The 20535-nt window shown below is 43.6% G+C and overlaps 1 protein-coding gene and 1 long non-coding RNA gene across 2 annotated transcripts in view; both read right to left on the reverse strand.

Moving 5' to 3' along the window:
* Positions 1 to 194: 194 nt before the first annotated feature.
* LOC115589871 (uncharacterized) lies at positions 195 to 1425 on the reverse strand. The gene is made up of 2 exons (XR_003985609.1): positions 1185 to 1425; positions 195 to 693 (listed from the first exon to the last, which is right to left on the reverse strand). It is a non-coding gene; the product is annotated as an uncharacterized LOC115589871 (long non-coding RNA).
* Positions 1426 to 1534: 109 nt separating this feature from the next.
* The window catches only part of LOC115589787 (uncharacterized), a 39385-nt gene continuing 20384 nt past the window's right edge, over positions 1535 to 20535 (reverse strand). The window contains exons 5-12 of the mRNA XM_030430943.1: positions 17198 to 17299; positions 16697 to 16790; positions 16376 to 16522; positions 11955 to 12076; positions 3593 to 3934; positions 3066 to 3353; positions 2773 to 2972; positions 1535 to 2432 (exon numbers count right to left, since the gene is read on the reverse strand). Coding sequence (XP_030286803.1) covers positions 2779 to 2972; positions 3066 to 3353; positions 3593 to 3934; positions 11955 to 12076; positions 16376 to 16522; positions 16697 to 16790; positions 17198 to 17299 — 1289 coding nt within the window. The 3' untranslated portion in view covers positions 1535 to 2432; positions 2773 to 2778. The remainder of the gene's footprint in view (positions 2433 to 2772; positions 2973 to 3065; positions 3354 to 3592; positions 3935 to 11954; positions 12077 to 16375; positions 16523 to 16696; positions 16791 to 17197; positions 17300 to 20535) is intronic.

The following is a 20535-nucleotide window of genomic DNA, read 5'->3' on the forward strand; positions in this document are numbered from 1 at the left end:
CCAGAATGTGTTACTGTGTTCATGAATGAAAAGAGGAACAGGTTTAACTGAGCGAGGGGAATGTAGCATGTATGCTACCCTATTAATGCACAGTTTATGTACTAACAGATAGCCACAACATTATTATCTGGGCTAGGATCAGAAAACTAGATTCAGCTCTAGGAGCGGAGAGTGAGACACGGAACACAGTAAGATTTTAGTGACACCATATATTATAATAGTGGAATACCAATAACATTAAATAGAATAACAATAGAAATATGGAATGCAAATACAAATGACCATTCGAAAAAAACATCAGTATGTACAATTAATTTCGTCAGTAAACATCGGAGGACTCACAGCGCACATATAATTCATGAGCACCTGGTATTCCCAGGCAGTCTCCCATCCAAGTACTAACCAGGCCCAAATGCCAAAGAACAGAGTTCAAACTCTACCGCAATGCAACGGCCCAACGGATTAGAGCCCAATGGGGAAGGGGAAAAGTCCAAGGGTTGGAAGGTGAGTGTGTGTGCTGTGTGTAGTGAGTTAGTGAGTTGCGAGGGGCCAAACAATTAGGAAAAGGGAGCGGCTGCCTAAAGGAGCCTCCTACCAGCCTGACCAGAGCAGTGGGGGTTCTGTTGGCTTTTCTCGAGACACAGTCTTCAGGCTTGGTGCCCAGGCTAATTCTCAGCTCGCCATCAACCTGGCCTGTATGGAAAACAGGTCCAATTAAATATCTAGTGTGCACACAACATTCAAGAAATACTACAACCAATTAACACAGGCTGCATTAAATAAACAGCAGCATCTCAAATTCAATAATTCCAATATTGTACAATATAATCACAGCATGATATATATAAATCGATATAAATCATTAACATAATATTTGTTATATCAAAATATTCATCACAGTACGTCAGTATCACCAAGACAAGCATCCAGACCAAAATGCATAGCAGTACCAGCAACTACCTGGACTGCATGTAAGTGACTAGCTTAAAGAGCTTCAGTACATTCAATTCTTGCCACAAAGATAATACACACAATCATAAAATCACGTCACACTTCTAACACTTCATGTGGCAGGACACATTCAGAGAACTAGGCATACAAGACACTTAACCGCACCGACAATCAACAGGTAGCGGCTAGGCTAAGCCAACGCCATTCAAATGAATAGCGTTAGCGCGACTCACCAAAGTCCGTGATTAAATCGGCATACGGCTCCAATTCTGGGGTTCAGCAGCTCTGGTAGTCGGCTCCTATGTTTCAACAGTTATTGCATTTAGATCTGGAATGGCTGATGTTGAATTAAATGAACGATGATACGACGTACCTGCAGCAAACATTTCCCCTGCCTGCTCCTCTCGCTACTGCTGGCAGCAAGCCACAGCCGGGTCATGTTACCGCGACTGGTCGCGCTCTAATGACGTGACGTGATGACGTACAGTGCAATCACATGACCTCTTGCTTTATAAGGGAAAATATTATAAATAAATAAGGGTTTTCCCACCCGGGTTACAGGAATGTTTACAGGAAGTCATGAAACAGGTTAAGATCATTTATTTTTTTAATGAAAAAAGTTCTTACTAATCACAATGTGATGCAGATGACACAAGCTACAGTGATGAAGTACAGTAAGAGCAGGTAAGCTGTTAGCTAAACATTAGTATCATGTTGGATAAACTGAATTTTCCATCTTTAAAACATTTCCAGTTTTTTACAAATCAGTGAGTTGACTGATCGTCTGCATTATGTTTCTCAGTAACGTTCTCCATTGAGCTTTTAAAGTGACTTTTATCGTGACATCAGGGAAACAATGATCTGATATTTTAACTCATGAAAACAAAACAGTTCAGAGACCTCACAGCATTTCTCGTCTGCAGTCTTTTCACTGGCACAAATTTGTTTCATCTCTATATTTTTTTAGATGAGTAAATTGCAGCAGCCTGGTCTGAATACAACCGTAGTGTTTTCAGCTTTATAAAACATAAGTTGCACCCACAAGCAGAGGAAAGACCCTGGACTGGCTCAGAGACAAGCACAACACTAACCTACACATGACAAACTTAATGTAGAAATAAAATGTTAAATAAAATAATAATAAAATACTTGTGTAAAATACTTTAACATTGTGTGCATTTAAGTACATGATGCAGTACTTTAACATCATTTATCTTTAAGGTGCTCGATGCAGTACTTTATCAGTCTGTGCTTTGACCTACATGATGCAGTACTTTAACATCATGCACTGCACCAACATCCTTACAGGACGGTCACTCTATCCAGTTGGTCTCCCTGATCCTCCAGTTGCTTCTTCTTCAGGTTCAACATGGGATCGTCTTCACATGAATTCTCACTGACATCATGCTTCCTGACCTTCTGATTTATTTTCAACAGCACCACTGCCTTTTTCTCATCATCCTACTGGCGCCTCCTGATGCCTGTGTGGTCATATAAACAGGGAAGTGTCAGTTCATGTGTCTTTTACGTAACTAGAACTATGTGTTATAGTAAGAGAACTGCACAGAAATATCAAAGTGACCTGGATAAACAGTGCACCTGCAAATAAAGCTACATTAGCTCTACACTGTCAGAACCACATTGTGGTCTCTCCCACAGACCTTTTGATAAATCTAGTGAACAAGACTGCTTTAATATTAAACACTGAACAATGTATTACAATATATAATCTATTGGTGCACTGGAATTAATCCCTATAAATCAGTACAGCCAATAAAAAGCTGTAACCTGACATAAAATAAGAAAATAAATGTGACTTACGGGATATCACCATCTGATATAGTCTGGTACTAACAAGACTGCAGCCGCAACACCAACAGCACCAACACCAACAGCAACAACAGCATAAAAACCCACAGCAAAACCAACAGCAAAACCAACAGCAAAACAAACAGCAGCAGCAACACCAAAACCAACACCAACAGCATTAGCGATTGGCAATAGGTCCACGCAGGAATCATCTGAAACATTAAAACAGAACAGCACAACATTTTAGATCTCATCTTGTGTGAACAGCGACAGCATATTTAATGACTGTAGAACTGATTCACTACCTGGAACATGTATGTGTGTCTCTCTGGTCTGGTTGATGTGGTTCTGTTGGACTCTACAGGTGAAGCTGTTGCTGTGTCTCTTCTCCACAGTCACTCTGCTGCTGACAGTATAGAGGTCATCAGGACCTCTGACTGTCTCTGTAGGTCCAGCAGAGAGGAGGTTTCCCTCACCGTCCAGCCAGAACATCTCAGGTTCTGGATACCAGCCTGAAGACTTACACTGTAGAACCACTCCTCCTCTGATTCTGTCAGTCCATGTTATGTTAACAACAGGTGAGGAGGCAGCACCTGATGATCAGAGAGAGGGAAAATAACATACGCCTACGTCGCTAATTTAATTGGTAGTCTATTTAAGAATAACTGTTCAGAGAAGAAGCTGACAGAAACATCTCTAAACCTCCACAAACATGTCGAGTCACATGTGCTTCTCTTCAGATTTGTTAGGAGGTGGAGCGAGCAGGAACTCTCTGACTTTACATTCTGGAGTTCATCTTCTGTTTTCTTTGTGTTTCATGAGTCTGACTTACCCACAGTGAGTTGGACGGAAGCTTCCATCTTCTTTGAATCAATGATGCAGGTGTATCGTCCTGCATCAGAGAGTTTCACTCTGAAGAGTTTCAGGGAGACGTTTCCGTTCATCAGCTGATCCACAAACAGAGCTGTACGGTTATAATAAGACGGGTTCTGACCCATTACCATTGGTCGTCCAGCTCTGTGGACATGGATGTACTTTGGGAACAAACCAGGTTTGGTCCACAGCAGCGTCTCAGAACTGATACTGACTGCAGGTTGAAGCTGACATGGTAGAATGACATCATCACCAGCCAGGGCTACGATTGGTTGGTGTGAAGAAGTCAACTCTGATGACACTGAGAGGAAAACAAGAGAACAAACAAGAGAGACAGCAGCACAGTGAAAACTCATGTGATCAAAAAGACAATCGAAATAGTGAAGATAAGAAACAGTGTTTTAAAGCTGCATTAAAAGCCGGGAAAAACCATTAAAGATGAGACATTATGTCTTATTGTAAAGAGTCGCAGACTTCAGGACTGTCACCACCAGTTTACTACTGTTTGTAATTATCATTCATTTTATAGTGAAGTTAAATTGTTAATTAAAGCTGCAAGCAGCACCGAACGGGCCCTCGCAGTCCACGCACATCGGGGCATGCTGCTATCAGGGCTTGTTCATGCAACACCTTCCGTTGAGGAAGCCATTCCTTTATCATTGTTCGGCCTGCTCCTGCTGGTATTAAATAACGTACGCTGAAGTCAGAAGAACTCCCTGCAATCTACATAAAGAACAAATAATTAGAGGACTACCACTGTGTTACCATACAGACTATTAAACAGAGGTTTTTATCCATTAGCAAGGCAGCACTGCCCTTTGGTGGAGAAAGCTTGTCCACTCAAAATTGAGGAATTCCAGCTGTTCTTTCCTCATGTAAACATAAAAGCACCACCTGTTGGCCAATTCGCACCAAATTTTGCACAAAGCCTCATCGGGCAATGGAACATAATTAACAAAAGTGTTGTGGTAATGGGACTGCATTTGGTCAAGATATGCAAGACTGTCTGTTTTGAACACAATGAGCAGGAATTTGTTGTTTTATGATATAAAACAACAAATTCCTGCTCATTGCTGCATTCCTGCACAAACGTCATCAAAAGAATTTTAATAGTCCAAAACGGGCGTGTTTTGGACTATTAAAATTCTTTTGATAACTTTTGTTTTCTGCACGAGGACAATTCATGTGTAACACCACGCAGCCACACAAACTCACAAACAACAATGGAGGGAGGACAGAGATGCAAGTTTCTAGCTGGAAATACAGTCATTATTTTGAGTACGTGTCAGCTAAAGATGAGAATATTCAGGTTTGTTGTACTCTGTGCTGACGACAAAGGGTTAGAAGAAGTTGGTTGGGCGGTATGTTGTAGAGGAAATGCTGCACTTAAATAGGTTGATTTGCCCTCGTTTCGTGCCATAATAAACAAGATCCCTGCTGCTGTCAATGCCGTGCTGCCTCACAGAACATAATTTTATTCCTACCTGGAGGAGTGTGCAGAGATGGAGGAGCTGTCCACACCAGCCTGGTTAAATTTGCAACCGTGAAGTTATGTTCCCGGTTTTACTGTTCTGTCCACATACAACCGTGCTTTAGGAACACTGAAACCGTGGTCGTTTGAAACCGGAGTCCAGGGTGAGGTTTCGTCCGATCCAGGTTTCAGCGGTTGCGTGTGGATATGACAAACGTGAATATTTCCATTGCTTACATCAAAGCTGAGCGCGTGCCTCTGTAAATATTGCACGCGCAGCAATGTAAATACAGAGTTACGACAGTTAGAAGGTGGTTAGAGGTTAACTAGCTTCGCTTAATACCTTGGCTAATATGGACGTGACAAAGTTGTTGTTTATTGTCTTGCTGTCAGCTGTGTTCGGCTGTCATGTCCAGCTGCTCAACATGATGCAACACAACGGTGCCTTGATGAGCAACGAAGGTGATGCACCCTTGCGAGTCGCCATTGTTGTTTGTGTTTTGGTATTTGCCACACTTCCCCTTTCCAGTTTTAAACTATTTTGATTGGTTTAAACAGCCTTCCTGTTTTACCTTACATCGCCACCTACTGCTGTGGCATATGTATTACACGTATATTGAATCACTCGGTGGTGGATTTTATGGTTGCGTGTGTACAGAGTTATTCTCGTGAGTTGTTCTCGGCTGGATAGAAATCTGAAGGCCATGCTGAATGTTCATGTTGGGGGAGGGGGGCTGCTGAATAAAAGTAACTTGTTATCTAACTTAGTTACTTTTAAGAACAAGTAATCAGTAAAGTAACTCAGTAACTTTTTAAAGGAGTAATCAGTAATCAGATTACTTTTTCAAGGTAACTGGCAACACTGACAATGGGCGACATATTATGCGGGAGTTATTGGACAAAAACCATTTTGTCTACACAATGGCGCCATCTGCTGGTCGTTTATGATGTGTGAGTTACAGGGGCCAGTCTATAGCACCCCAAAGAATTATAATTTCATAAGTGTTATGGTGTGGGCTCCACAGATGCTACATGCAAAATTTCTTGCAAATCGGAGAAATTGCCTTGGAGGAGTTCGAAAAAGTAGGTTTGTGACATTTTGCAAATTTGTGAAAAAAATAGGTGGAAATGGGCGTGGCCTATACAACAAGATTCACTGAACGCATGGATATAAGGATTTTAATGTGCGACAAAGTATATGGGAGTTATCAGCCAAAACGCACTTTCCTTGATTATAGCGCCGCTCAGTGGTGGAAATTGAGGATGACAATAGATTATAAAATTTTCGCCAGGTGTGACTTGTATTCCAAGTTTGGTCAGTTTTGTGGTATGTTCAGGCAGTGAAAAATGCGATCATTTGGGAGAAAGAAAAAAAACTAATTATTCGAGAAACAATAAAATGAATAGTCACTGAATGTCATTGCCTCTTCTGACTGAGTCGTTGTTGTTACAGTAATAAAAAGGAAAGTTTACAGAAAGGAGTTAGTTTCAGATCAGAAGCTGAACATCAATTGAAGCTTAATTGGCGAAGTTTCAGGAGCAGGACCACACCTCAACAGCGCCAACTTCCGCATTTCTATAAATAACCACCTGACCCTCTCCTCTGCTTCGCTCTTGTATTCTGCGCTCTCGCACCCAGAAATTAGATCACGCGACATCGCCTCGCCCGAGCACATCCAAACTTTTGTACGAGCAACATCAGGCTCTACTCACCTCATCATGGACTTCGTATCACTATCCCCGTGGGACGATCTTTCAGACGAGATCAGGATCACCATTCATCTGAAGCCGACAACTTTCCCGTCACCTCTGTACCCGAGACCCTGATTCCAGTGGCCCAACAGCCGCCTAGGACGCGAGCGAGTCCGAAGAGCACCAACTTCGTCTCATCCATGGTTCGCATCCCGCCTGGTTCATCTCTCCTCAACATCCAAGATTATCATAGTTCGTCCGACGACTCTCCCGTGTCTCCCAGCCTCTTCCGCAGCAAAGAGAGGACGAGGAAATTCCGGAACAGAAGGTCACCGTCGCTGCAGTTCGCCACAGTTCGCCGTCTCCTTCACCTCCAAGGAGCGAAGCTTCCCACCATCGTTCCGCTAACACCGGCGGAACAACTCGCCGGTTGCAACGTCTCCACGCTCCGGTGAGTTCCCCCGACCGGCTTTCATCTTCTACAGTCACCGATTGGACAGTAGCCACTCCCCAGAAAACTTTAAACGACAAATGAATTCTGTTTCACCGAATGGACTACAAAGCCAAACTTTCTCCACACGCATGTGTGCTTCTTCCGTCAACACCAGTTCTCTTCCGGGTGACGTCATCACGCGCACGCAACACACCGCGATGTCGACGCTTCTGTTAAAAGGGACAGTACAATTAAATACTACAGCCCAAAGACAGCAGAAAGCTCATAGACAACAGAAAGTGCAGCAGCAAAAGTGGAGACCGAGATCCTCAGCCAGATCAAATGACTCTAGAGTTTCTGCTACCACCTCTCGTCATCACTCCACTCCAAAGGGAGTGCCCAGATGGATTTCAGGACCTTCCAATCCCCATCAGGATTTTCATCATCGACACCAGCAACCTACAACATGGTGCCCACTGCCATCCAGTTCTAGCCACCACAACAGCCAATCTTTTAAAAAAAAAAAAAAAACTCATGGCTGCTTGTTCCGTTAACACCAGATCGCTTCCAGGTGACGTCATCACGCACAGCCCTACAGGCAGTGACGTCTACGCTCTTGTTAAAGGGAGAGTACAATCAAATAACACAGCCCAAAGAAAACAAAGAGCAGCAGCAAAAGCAGAGACAGAGATCCTCTGCCAGATCAAACAACTCCAGAGTTTCCGCCACCACTTCTCGCATCACTACACTCCAGAGGGAGCGCCCAGATGCATTCCAGGACCCTCCAACTCCTATCAGGATTATCATCATCAGCTACAGCAACCCTACAACCTCAAGGGCAAACGCCACAGTGCCCACCGCCATCCAGTTCCAGCCATCACCGCAGCTAACCTTTGCGGGGGCTCCTGGCACCGGGATGCCAGCGCCCCCCGCTGCTTTTTCCAACAACCACAGCAGCTCGCTTCAACCGGGGCTCCTGGCACCAAGATGCCAGAGCCCCCTGCTTCCTGTTTCCAGCAACCACAGCAGCTCGCTTCAACTGGGGCTCCTGGCACGAGATGCCAGAGCCCCCTGCTTCCTGTTTCCAGCAACCACAGCAGCTCGCTTCAACCGGGGCTCCTGGCACGAGATGCCAGAGCCCCCTGCTTCCTGTTTCCAGCAACCACAGCAGCTCGCTTCAACCGGGGCTCCTGGCACGAGATGCCAGAGCCCCCTGTTTCCTGTTTCCTGTTTCCAGCAACCACAACAGCTTGCTTCAACCGGGGCTCCTGGCACGAGATGCCAGAGCCCCCTGCTTCCTGTTTACAGCAACCACAACAGCTCGCTTCAACCGGGGCTCCTGGCACCGAGATGCCAGCGCCCTCTGCTTCCTGTGTCCAGCAACCACAGCAGCTCGCTTCAACCGGGGCTCCTGGCACTGAGACGCCAGTGCCCTCTGCTTCCTGTTTCCAGCAACCACAGCAGCTCGCTTCAACCGGGGCTCCGGTCTGTATATAAAATTACTGTCAATTCTTGCACTACATCATGTAAATATGTATATACGTCGATTCGATTCTATTTTCTTCCCCTTTCTAATTATAGTGTCTATTCTATTGTCTATTTTGCTATTGCGCTGTTCTTGTAATATTCTGCTGCGACAAACAAATTTCCCCGTCCGCGGGACATTAAAGGATTCTGATTCTGATTCTGATCCTGGCACCGAGATGCCAGCGCCCTCTGCTTCCTGTTTCGAGCAACCACAAGCAGCTTGCTTCAACCAGGGCTCCTGGCACCGAGATGCCAGCGCCCTCTGCTTCCTGTTTCCAGCAACCACAGCAGCTCGCTTCAACCGGAGCTCCGATGCCAGAGCCCTCTGCTTTCTGTTTCCAGCAACCACAGCAACTCGCTTCAACCGGAGCTCCTGGCACCGAGATGCCAGCGCCCCCTGCTTCCCGTTTCCAGCAACCACAGCAGCTCGCTTCAACCGGGGTTCCTGGCACCGAGATGCCAGCGCCCCCTGCTTCCCGTTTCAAGCAACCACAGCAGGTCGCTTCAACTGGGGCTCCTGGCACGGAGATGCCAGCACCCCCTGCTTCCCGTTTCAAGCAACCACAGCTGCTCGCTTCAACCGGGGCTCCTGGCACCGAGATGCCAGCGCCCTCTGCCGCCTATTTCCAGCAACCACAGCAGATTGCTTCAACCAGGGCTCCTGGCACCGGGATGCCAGCGCCCTCTGTTTCCATCAACAACAGCACCTCGCTTCAACCAAGTCTCCTGGCACCAAGATGCCAGTGCCCTCTGCCGCCTAATTCCAGCAACCACAGCACCTCGCTTCAACCGGGGCTCCTGGCACCGGGTGCCAGCACCCTATGCCGGGATGCAGGGAGCTTCCATCTCCCAGCTCCAGCAGTCCCAGCAGCTCATGTCGGCTGGGGTCGTCAGCACCGGGATGCCGGCACCCGTTCTTCCCCCTCAGCAGGCAACCACTAATTTCACTTTATACACAGCTACCCACACTGGGCCGCACAAAAAACCAAACGAGAGCTTCAGCATTCTCTCGCCTGTTGTCGGCAGCTCCACCAGCACCCATACCTCCAGAACAGATGTCATCTACCCCTTCTGTCATCTTCCCGTAATCAACGGCGTATATAAGAAAGGCAGGCCCGTCATGCACCAAGGAGGTCGTTCGATTTGCAACGGCTTCAACAGTACCGGATGCACCGTGTCCCAGTGCCGCTTCCTCCACGTTAACTCCTTCTGCGGCGGGGGCCACGCCCACCCCGAATGCCCGTACAACCTACCTCGCCAAAGCTAGTTTCTCATAAAGGACTTGAAGAAGGTCTTCACCCGGACTTCCACACAATCATCTATCTCTTTTGAAATCAAAAATCTTCAGTCGACCATAACCGAGCCAGATTCAGTTGACTGCACGCTCGCTAAGGAAGTTAAGGAAGGTCCAGGAACAGACCAGTGCTCTTAAAGTCCTCCCTATTCACACCGACTTCTGCCGTTTCTTCAGCATCCACTGGCGTGGTATATATTACTTCGCCGTTAGGCTCACCTTTGGTCGCAAAGCAGCCTAAACTCTTCGACACCCCACCTGAAGCCCTCAGCTGGATCCATTCTAACAATTTCCCCCCACCTCATCGCCACCCGCTTCAGGCCTGGTTACCCTGACTTCAGTCTTCTCCAACCTTGGGGTCCCATCGCCGCAGAGAAAACAGAGGGCCCCTCCACATCCCTCGAGTTTCTCGGAATCATTCTCGACACTAACAAGTTTTAGACTTCATTCCCGGTCGAAAAGCTCAACTGAACCTTCTTCTGCGCCCCACGCCGCACCAAACGTCAACTTCTGTCCCTTCTGTCCCATCACTCTTGACCTCCATCTCCCTGGATAGCTCGAGCCTTGCTGAAATCCGTCCGTGACTCAACCCTCTCACCAATTGGAACGGAATCACTTTCTTTTACGATGACCAACCGACTCACCCGCATGACATCCATCTGTACATCGATGCTGCTCCTTAGGCCGGTTTTGGGGGGTTTCAACAATGGAAGATGGCTTGCGGCAGAATCGCCCCCGAAGCTCGCTAATGAATGCTAGATGTTCAGAAGCTGGCACCTCACGCAGATACCTTCCCTACGCCAGTCGGGTGTCGACATTCAATTCGTAAATCCTGCGCTTATACCCCTGAGCGACTCCCAGAGCTCCACCATCAACAGCCTACCACCATCGACCCTCTCTTCCTACTGGACAGCTTGGAAAGCTTCCATTACTTTCACGACCAATACAACACAACCTTTCCGTCATTCGATCTCATCACCACGACTTCTTTCAGTACTTATGCCCATTCCTCATGACAAATCATGCATCACCAAGCTTACCATAGTGGTATCAGCTTCTTTCCAAGACAATAACCAGCTGTTCGTTAACAGTTCGTTAAGCCCTCGCCGTCTTCCTCTTAATGCCGACTTGCTGTTAATCTGCCTCCACACAATCCGTTCCGGGTACGGCACTCCTCAAGTCGCCCAAACCTTGGAAGCCACGTTCTTGCTTGCCTTTTGGTTTCCTCAGATGCTCCGAATTCACCTCCTCAACCATTCACTTCGACTCAAGCCTTCATGCTTGCATTTCTGACTTGTCTCGCTTTTCAGACGACACCATGGTGTTCCACTTAAAGCAAACCAAAACCAATCAATTTGGTCCACCTACACCCGTCTTCTTCTTCAAGGTCCAATCACCACTGAATCCCTTCAAATTTCTTGCAATTCCATAAATCTCACAACAATGACAGATCCTCTCTTCATCTCCGAATCCGGCCAAGTGGCTACTCGATTCTGGTTCCACCATCACTTTCGCCATGTGTTGTCATTGTCTGGTATTTTGCCCGACAACTACTCTGGGCACTCCTTCAGAATCGGAGCTGCCACTTCAGCCTCCCGTAATGGCTTCCCAGAACACTTCATATGTCTCATAGGCCGCTGGTCCTCCCAAACGTACCACCGTTACATCCGTTCAGATCTCAAAGATCTCAGATCCGCTCAATCTCTTCTCAAGTAATTGGAGGTTTTTGGAGGTCCGTCGCTGCCCGGGAGCGGCGGCGGATTCTCTACAAGAATCCCCACAACGCACTCGAAGAACTCAAAAGAACCAAGATCTTCGACACTTCGTTTTCCTTTGTCACTAATAAATCGTTAAACGCATCTCGTTGACGGTGTGGTCCTTGCTAGTGAATCAGTGGGAGTTACCTCCATGAGAGTGTTGTATCAGGATCATGGTGAGAAAGAGACGTGAAACACGGAAGGTCCCAAAGGACCGTCCATCATCTGGCTCCAGCTTGCAGGATCTTAGGATGGAGCAGCCTGGACTCCTGAAAACAAAGCAAAACAAAACAAAACAAGAGTTTGTCAGTTTAAAAAACAAATACACACAAACACGAATTTGTCTAGTAGAAGACCAGGTTAACAGTGATCACCAAAGAAAAATTTTCAAAAATGGCCGAAGAGGGCATGAGGTTAATTAAAAATAAAAAATGTTTTAACTCATCCGCAGCTTTTTTAAAGTTTATTATCATCATCACGTCACTCCTGTATGTGGCTCGTGCAGCAGCACTGATCCTCCATCAGGTCTGAACCGGCTTTTACTGAAACATTTCCTCAGTGTGAAACATGACGCTGAAGTTAGCCTCCGATTCTCCATCTTCCGATTCGGCACTTAAGGGGAAAGTTAAGAGGAAATTAAAGTAACGTGCAGTGCGACTGTTTGTACACTGATTGTCTGTTTTTTGTGACACTTCTTGATGTAAAAACATTTTAGACATTTTAGATAGACATTAACTTTGCCTGACACCTGCTGTTGTATTTGTGAAACGTTTATTTTATTTGTAAAAATGCTAAAGGGGAGATCTCACCGTTTTTGTTTGAGACCTACAGACCTAATTAGACCATGTCCTGATCAAAAACCACTGTACCCAGACTTCTAAAATCTGGACTAGATTAATCTACAGAGGCTAAACATTCATTATAACACAGTTTCTCATCTGTGAAACCTTTTTTCTATTTGTGAAAATGCAAAAAGGGATAATTTCTGTGAGAAAATTACATAGGTTTCCTTTTGTTATCAATGTACTGTAAGGACAAGAGGGGGAAGAGAGACTGTCACACTGCCTGAGGTGTCACAAGAGCCACAGGTGGGGGCACATCCCCACATGGAAAGATACACAAGTTTAGATAAGATAACATTTGCTGTCCCATCTGTTACATCAAAGGGTCACTGTCCTGGGAAGACAGGACACACCAAAATATCAAAGAGTCATTTATCTGTAAAGAAGATGTTTTATGACTGTTGTAAATGAAGGTAACCTCCTCTCTGTTCTGTACTTAAGGGATAACAATTTAGAGTTTGTGAGAGAACGCGTTTACGCCTTCTACTCCACGCTGCGTGTTAGTAAATGACATCTGATTCATACGCTGAAGTCTGAAGTTCTTCTGAGATTTAGCACTCTCTACCTCACAAAGGAGAATTTCCACAACATTTTGGCGACGAGGTGATGGGATGGACGCTTCGCTGACTGCCGCCTGCACCTGAACTGAAGGAAAACTGCCGGCAGGGAAAATTCCACTCCGACAAACGGAGGATTGGATCCCACCTGAAAATTCGGGCGCAGACGTGGCCAGCGGACGCTCCACAAATAAGTGAGTACGGCGTTTTGAATCATTTGCTCAAATTCTGAAAGCCAAGGTTTGACTTTCGTAATGCCTGTGTGGTTGAAAGCAAGTTATAACAGGTCCGCGTTATAGAGGCCTAAATTTCCATGTAAATCCTAAAAAGAGGTATTGACTGTGTGAGTTTAAAACGTCCGCGTCCAGAGGCGTCTTTCCATATAAAGCTGTGTGTTTATGGAAAGTTTTGAGGTAAAGGGCTCAATGAGGAGCGCCTTTTTATTTCCCATGTAATACCTGTGTGGTTTTGGGTAGAAAACTAGAAAAAAGAGAGAGAGGAGAAAAACAAAAAACAAAACTGAAAGGCAGCGCAAGGCTGTCAGCACTTAACGAGTACAACAGGCGAATGAATTGATTATTATATACCTACGGTGTGAAGAAAATTTCAAGGGACTGTAGATTTTCAGATGCTACTTACTGATGAGTAGATATTAAATAGTGGTCGACCAAAACCTGATAACAGGTAAAATAAGAATATAATAGAATATAATAATGATATGATCTTATGTGAGATACTGTAATAATGATATGATGCAGTATACCATTATACGAGGCCCCACTATGATAAAATGGGCGTATGAGTGATATAAATATACAAAATAAGTATAAAGAATAAACTTTGTTGTGACATTCAGTGACTATAGTATACAGATTGTATGCTATAAAACGGTGCGTTGCTTGGAACGAATGTGTCATACAAAGCACCTGGCTGAATAAGTTGCTCAAAGTTAGTGTGTGATTTGATGAGATCCAACCATACACTGTATGGAAAGATCAGTGTGATTGTGAAATTTTGTGTGAATGATAAGCCCATTGAAAGTTTAAGCAAATCTGTCCCAGTGAGTCACTAAAAATATGAGGAACAAAATGGGGAAATTAATAAATGTATCTGACCTTTTTACAGGCTCTGCTGAATTAAGAGCAGACAAATGGGGAAAATGTGGTTGAGGATTTCAACTTTGGCATTTTGTCACCCTTGAGGTGTTTCCAATAAAAGGCAAATTGAGCACAGAATGTTTTGAGATGGTGTAGAGTATGTTGAAAGAAAAGGTAAAATGAAAGTAGGGAAGAAACAGATGGACTGATAAATTGTTTTTTCAAAATCAGTAGCACGATTGAAAGAAATGTGAAAAGAGGGTTTGAGTAAGAAAAGAAAGAGAGAAAAGAATGTAGGGCTAGAATTTTATGAAATGGACCTCCTCCCTGCTGTCTCCACACCTACATCCCTTCAGCGACACCTTCTCCACATGTGGTCAAACACCCCAAGATGACTTTAAGAAAGAAGGGGAGAAACAAATACACCCTGACTTTTCAGCCGTCTTCCTATCTCCTAAACAGCAACAAATTAACCTGCTTCTCCAAGAAAGACTTTTCTCCAATAGCAGATTCTGCTGACGGCTGGGTGCAGAGTGAAGATCACAGAAGGATGATGTTTCCCTAGCTCCATGCCGAGGCAAACAGGAAAGCAGACTGTCATCGAGATCCAGAAGTGTTTGTATACAGGCCATACAAACTGAATGAAATGAAGGAGGTTGCAGAGGAGGCACCTGACAAAGACTGGAGTTTTGGTCTGCCACAGAATCCTGGATAGAGATCACAGTCTAATAACAAAAAAGCAAGAGGAGAAGAAGACTGAATCCACATCCATCAATGAGAATGTAACAACACTGGAAGAAGACTGATGATACAAAGGGAAGCTGATGGGAGCCCTGAGTTTTAATCAGCAAGAAAGGCAAGATCCAGAAGAATCCTGACCACATGCACCACATGAAGGTGTCTGCTCATTCACCAGAACACAACCAGAGGAGACAGTGGAGGAAGGTCAGAGCATTTGAACAAGCACGTAGACATGAGCAAAATTAGACACAAGTACTGATGACACACACACACACAGAAACACTGATTGACTGATAAAGACAAGGAAATTGCTTCTAACACTATTAATAGCTTGAGGCTGTAAGCAAGTTAAATTTCTGGGGATAAAAGATGCAAAATTCCCTAAAGTTGTTGAAGTCAGTATTTTGTCATTCAGCCTACCATAAATTAAGATGCCATTGTTGACTTCCTAAATCTCACCATGTACCTCCCCCATCTTGCCTGACAGGAAAACAAATGGGGGGTGGAGATCATTAAAACACCTTAGAGTCGTAAATGAAGCTGGTCAGCATCCAGCAGATGTTTTAACACTAATGTTAAACATTCTATCAGACTGGGTTTTTCAGTTATTGATTTAATAAATGCATATTCTAGCATTTCTATTCATCCTGACTCACAGTTCTGGGTTGCTTTCACTATCAATGGTAAAATGTTATTCTTGGATGCAGATGCCATAGGGTTTTCTTCTCCAATTTTCACTTTGGATTGCAGTAGAGCTGAATCTTATCATTGGCGGCCATTGTGTGTTAATACACTTGTTCAGTAGTTGACAATGTTTGTGCATATGTTTTCCTATGCAGGAGCATTGTCAAACTGAGACAGTGTTTCCATTTTAGTTTTCTGGCAGAAAACGATCCTAAATTTTTAAAGGAAATGTTGCAAATTCTCTTTAAAATGAAATGCTTTATTTTACTCCGGAAGATCATGAATTGGGTACCGATTACATCCACAATCTTGGATGTTAAAAAAATCTGCGAATTAAAATAAAATAAAGTGATTGCCTTATTGAATTTAGCAGGCTATTGTTGTCCATGGATTTGATAAAATTGTGGAGATCTCCCAACCCCTATATAATCACATATGGGGGTAGACAATTGGCCATGACTGACTTTTTGACTTGAGATTTAGCACTCTCTACCTCACAAAGGAGAATTTCCACTACATTTCACAAAACAATACTTTAGCAAGACTGTATTCACACACCCATTGAGACAGGCAATGAGTTCAGTGTCTTGCCCAAGGACACTATGACATGATGACAGAGTGGAGGAATTGGGATTCGAAACACCAACCTTCCTGTTGGACGACCCGCTCTACCTCCTGAGCCACAGCCACCGTAAGTAAAGCTAAAAAGCATCCAGCAGTAGAAAATAAGTTTAGCTTTGGTCTTTGGTCCACTGAGTGACTCTCTCTCATTCTTGACTGAATCATTTTGATCCCTGTGTGCCAACAGAAGAAGAAATCTGTCACAATTTGTGTTGTTGTAGTTTTGTGGACACTGAAAATGGACACCAAAGAACTAAAGAAGAACAACACTTGCTTCTGAGAAATATGTCCGTTTACTGGCTTTAAGTTAAACTGTATGAAAAATATTTTTGATTTGCCTCACTCACCCCTGCTTTGACTGAGGTTCCAGTTCCACTTCTTCTCTCCTCCTCCTCCTCCTCCACCTCTTCACAATATCAGTGTGCCAACAGGAGAAGAAACCTATAAAATGTTATATCATATGTTAATTAAGTTTTGCTTTGAACAAAAAACATGAAATGATGAACCTACATCAGCAGAAATGATGGTTGAGTTGAACCTCACTTTTTGTTAACAGTAAAATAAAAATAGAAATCCTCTAACATTCTCTACAGTTGGACTGAATGGTGCCTGACCAAACCTCAAACACAGCCGGTGTCCAGAACTCTGTGGTGTTGGACGACTGTTTATACAGTCTCAACTACAGTTTATATTTCCACAACATCATTTTACAATTGTTCAACATATCATAAACATTGTGCTATTTAATCTATTTATGTCTTGGAATGAACTGCTACACTTCACTACAGCCAATAAAGAGCTCTGACAGTAAGTTGTTGTAAAGAATGGAAAATGAAGATGTGACTTACATTTCATGGTCAGTATGATAATGAAGATCCAAACAACAACAACAAAAACAACAACACCGATCCAAAGCCAAGGAGAAAAGAACTGAACTGTGGAGAAATCAGCTGAAACTATACAACACAGAACAGAATGAGAATATAAACCTCAACTGTTTAAAACATTGACAATATATTGAACACATGTAGAACTGATTCCCTACCTGGAACATGTATGTGTGTCTCTCTGGTCTGGTTGGTGCTGTTCTGTTGGACTCTACAGGTGAAGCTGTTGCTGTGTCTCTTCTCCACAGTCACTCTGCTGCTGACAGTATAGAGGTCATCAGGACCTCTGACTGTCTCTGTAGGTCCAGCAGAGAGGAGGTTTCCCTCACCGTCCAGCCAGAACACCTCAGGTTCTGGATACCAGCCTGTAGACTCACACTGTAGAACTACATGTTCACTGTTATTAGTCACAACCTCTATGAAGGGTGTGGAGACAGCACCTGATGAGAGGAGAAGAGGATCCAGCTGAAATAAGTCAGTTGGTACCTGTAAATATTTAATCAAAGTACTCAGTCAGAGTCTGACTCACCAACAATGAGTTGGACAGGACTCTCCTTCACCATTGATGGAAGTTTGCAAATGTATCTTCCAGCATCAGAGATTTTCACGCTGAATATTTTCATAGAGACGTTTCCACGCGGCAGTTCATCCATAAACAGTCTTGTCCATAAAGAATAAGATGGGTTTTGTTTCTCAACCAGCAGACGTCCACCTTGATGATAATGGATGTACTTTGGAATCAGACCAGGTCTGGTCCACACCACTGTCTCATCACTGACACTGACTGCAGGTTCAAGGTGACATGGAAGAAGGACGTCCTCACCAACCAGAGCTACGATTGGTTCATGACAACAAATCAGCTCTGATGCTGCTGAGAGGAAAACTAAAGAACAGACAAGAGACAGCAGCAGAGTAGATGTTATTATAGTTCAAGTTATCAGAGCTGCATTTAAAACAGGTAAGTGTGTCAGATGATGACCTCTGTGACCTCAGTCACACCTGACCTCACATTCTTAGTCATACAAAGAGCAGAGGAGTTGTTTTTAATGTCTGTGGTTGGTAAATAAGGTCATGTGAGTTCTTGTTCCTACAGTCATCATCACACAGAATAACCAAACATGTTATTTTCTCATCTGACAACATTATAGAAGTTATATATGTGTCTTTGCTGATCATCTGACTTTTCCCCCAGCACCACCTTCAGTGTTTTATGACCAAATTAGTTAAATAACTGTGACATTCACATCAGACTCAGTAAATGTTGGAGCTAATGCAGAAGCTGACACACAGCAATATGTCACCAGAGTGTTCTACACAGAAGTTACCTCCAAAATACTGCATCAGAAAGATGATGAAACACTGACGACACTGAGCTCCATCTCTGGGACTCCTCCTTTGATGGAGCATCCTGGACTCCTGAAGATGAAATGAAGAAAGTGTTAAGGCGAAACTCTCGCCAAAAAGCAACCGAGGCTTTATTTGGGATTGAATATGAGTCAAACCCTCATGTGAAAGCATAATTACGACGAAAGAGGCACTTTTAAGATTTACCGTAGTTTTGGTTTTGGGCACGTTCATTTTGAACGGGAGAACTGGGGGCATCATAAGCTAGCATCAAAATCGCTCTTTTTAGAACACTAAGAAGTCTCGACACAACATGAAACTTTGCTCGTAGCATCACCAGGGTCTCTACACAGGAACACGAGCATTGAGAACATTGCTTGTGTACACAGAGTTTATGAAAAAGAAGGTTTTTACACTAAGGTTGGACTCATATTCAGTCCCAAATAAAGCCTCGGTTGCTTATTGGCGAGAGTTTCGCTTTAAGTGTTGTTTTTCTAGATTTGTCTCTCCCTTTGGTTTTATAACCTCTCTCTCGTCTTTTTCAGCAATCTGACAGGCTGATCTGTGATTCACTCTGTCTGACTGACTGACTTTCTGTCACCACATCAGACAAAACCAGATCACATCTTTGCATGCAGGCAACACTGGTGGAAACACCAAGAGTCAAATTATAACTAAATGTAAATGAGGGGAATTTCCCCTCTTCTCCTCCTGTACAGTGTATGTGAACTTTTAAAGATATTTTTCTGATGTTCTCACAGTATTTATATCTACACTGAGGCTGGTATTTGTTCAGCATTGTGATGAAATACAACCAGTTCAACCAGCTGTCATTAGTCTCCCTCCAGTGTGATGTGACAACAGATATGAGTGATTTTTCCATTCAACAGCTGTTAAAAGTCTCCCAGTAAAGTCTGCGCTTCAGCATCATAAACAGCTCTTACAAGGAGTTACCAGTATTAAAAAGAGGAACAGTGAGATAAACACCAAACTACTACTAATACTACAAAACAGTACTTGTACCACCCCTGTTGGAGTCTAACACTAACTTTTACCTCATAATGTACACTTTATACACAGTTCACTGTATTGAAATCCTGATAGAAAACATGAATTTACATTTGAGCGCAGAGATAATCAAGAATATCATGATGTATATATTTCTTTTAACAAAGAGCTCTTACCAGCAGCCTGTAGAAGAAGAACACTGTCTGAGAACTGATGTGAGGGATTTTTCAGTGTGAAAACACCCCCTCGTTTCAGAACACAAGCTGCTTGATAAGGACATGTCATCCTCTCTGGTCTATTAACTAAAATCTGTCTCTGTTCCTCTTAGCACCAGATGTCAAGCTGCTTATAAAAAGTCCAGCCTATAAATATAATTGAAAGTAAAGTGATGTATTTACAAAAATGTAAGTGTTTTCCTTCGGAAACAATTCTATAATGTTAATATTACAATGAAGTTTTCATCTCAGCTAAAAGTCTGAGACTTAGTCAAAAGGACTCCTGGAATAAGAAATCAGTTCTGTCAGTTTTAGTGAGTTTCAAAAATCAGGTGTTATCTACCCAAAAAAGAAAAAGAAAAACTTACAGAAGGTATAATACCGTTACAAATGAGCAGTCTAAACTAACAGTAGTGAGACGACACAAGAGGAGACCAACAGCAGAACAACACGTGGCAGTTTGTTTATCTATGTAAATACCAAACCACATGTTTCACATTTTCTCTTGACTTTGAGTTTTTATTTGCTCCGAGTTAACTAGAATATTTACAGTGTGCCATCATTTTTGTTTACCATATTCAGGTTCAAACATACAAAAATAAGTTAAAGCAAACATTCACACAGATTCTGTACGTATTTATGGTTAAGACAGCTGTCATCGAATAGTTAACAAGTTTGTCAATGCTCGAGATCATTTCACATGATAAACCACGAGACTGTGGGGAAACTTTC

This window comes from Sparus aurata, chromosome 10 (genome assembly GCF_900880675.1).
Source record: "Sparus aurata chromosome 10, fSpaAur1.1, whole genome shotgun sequence".
In the NCBI taxonomy this organism is placed as follows: Eukaryota; Metazoa; Chordata; class Actinopteri; order Spariformes; family Sparidae; genus Sparus; species Sparus aurata.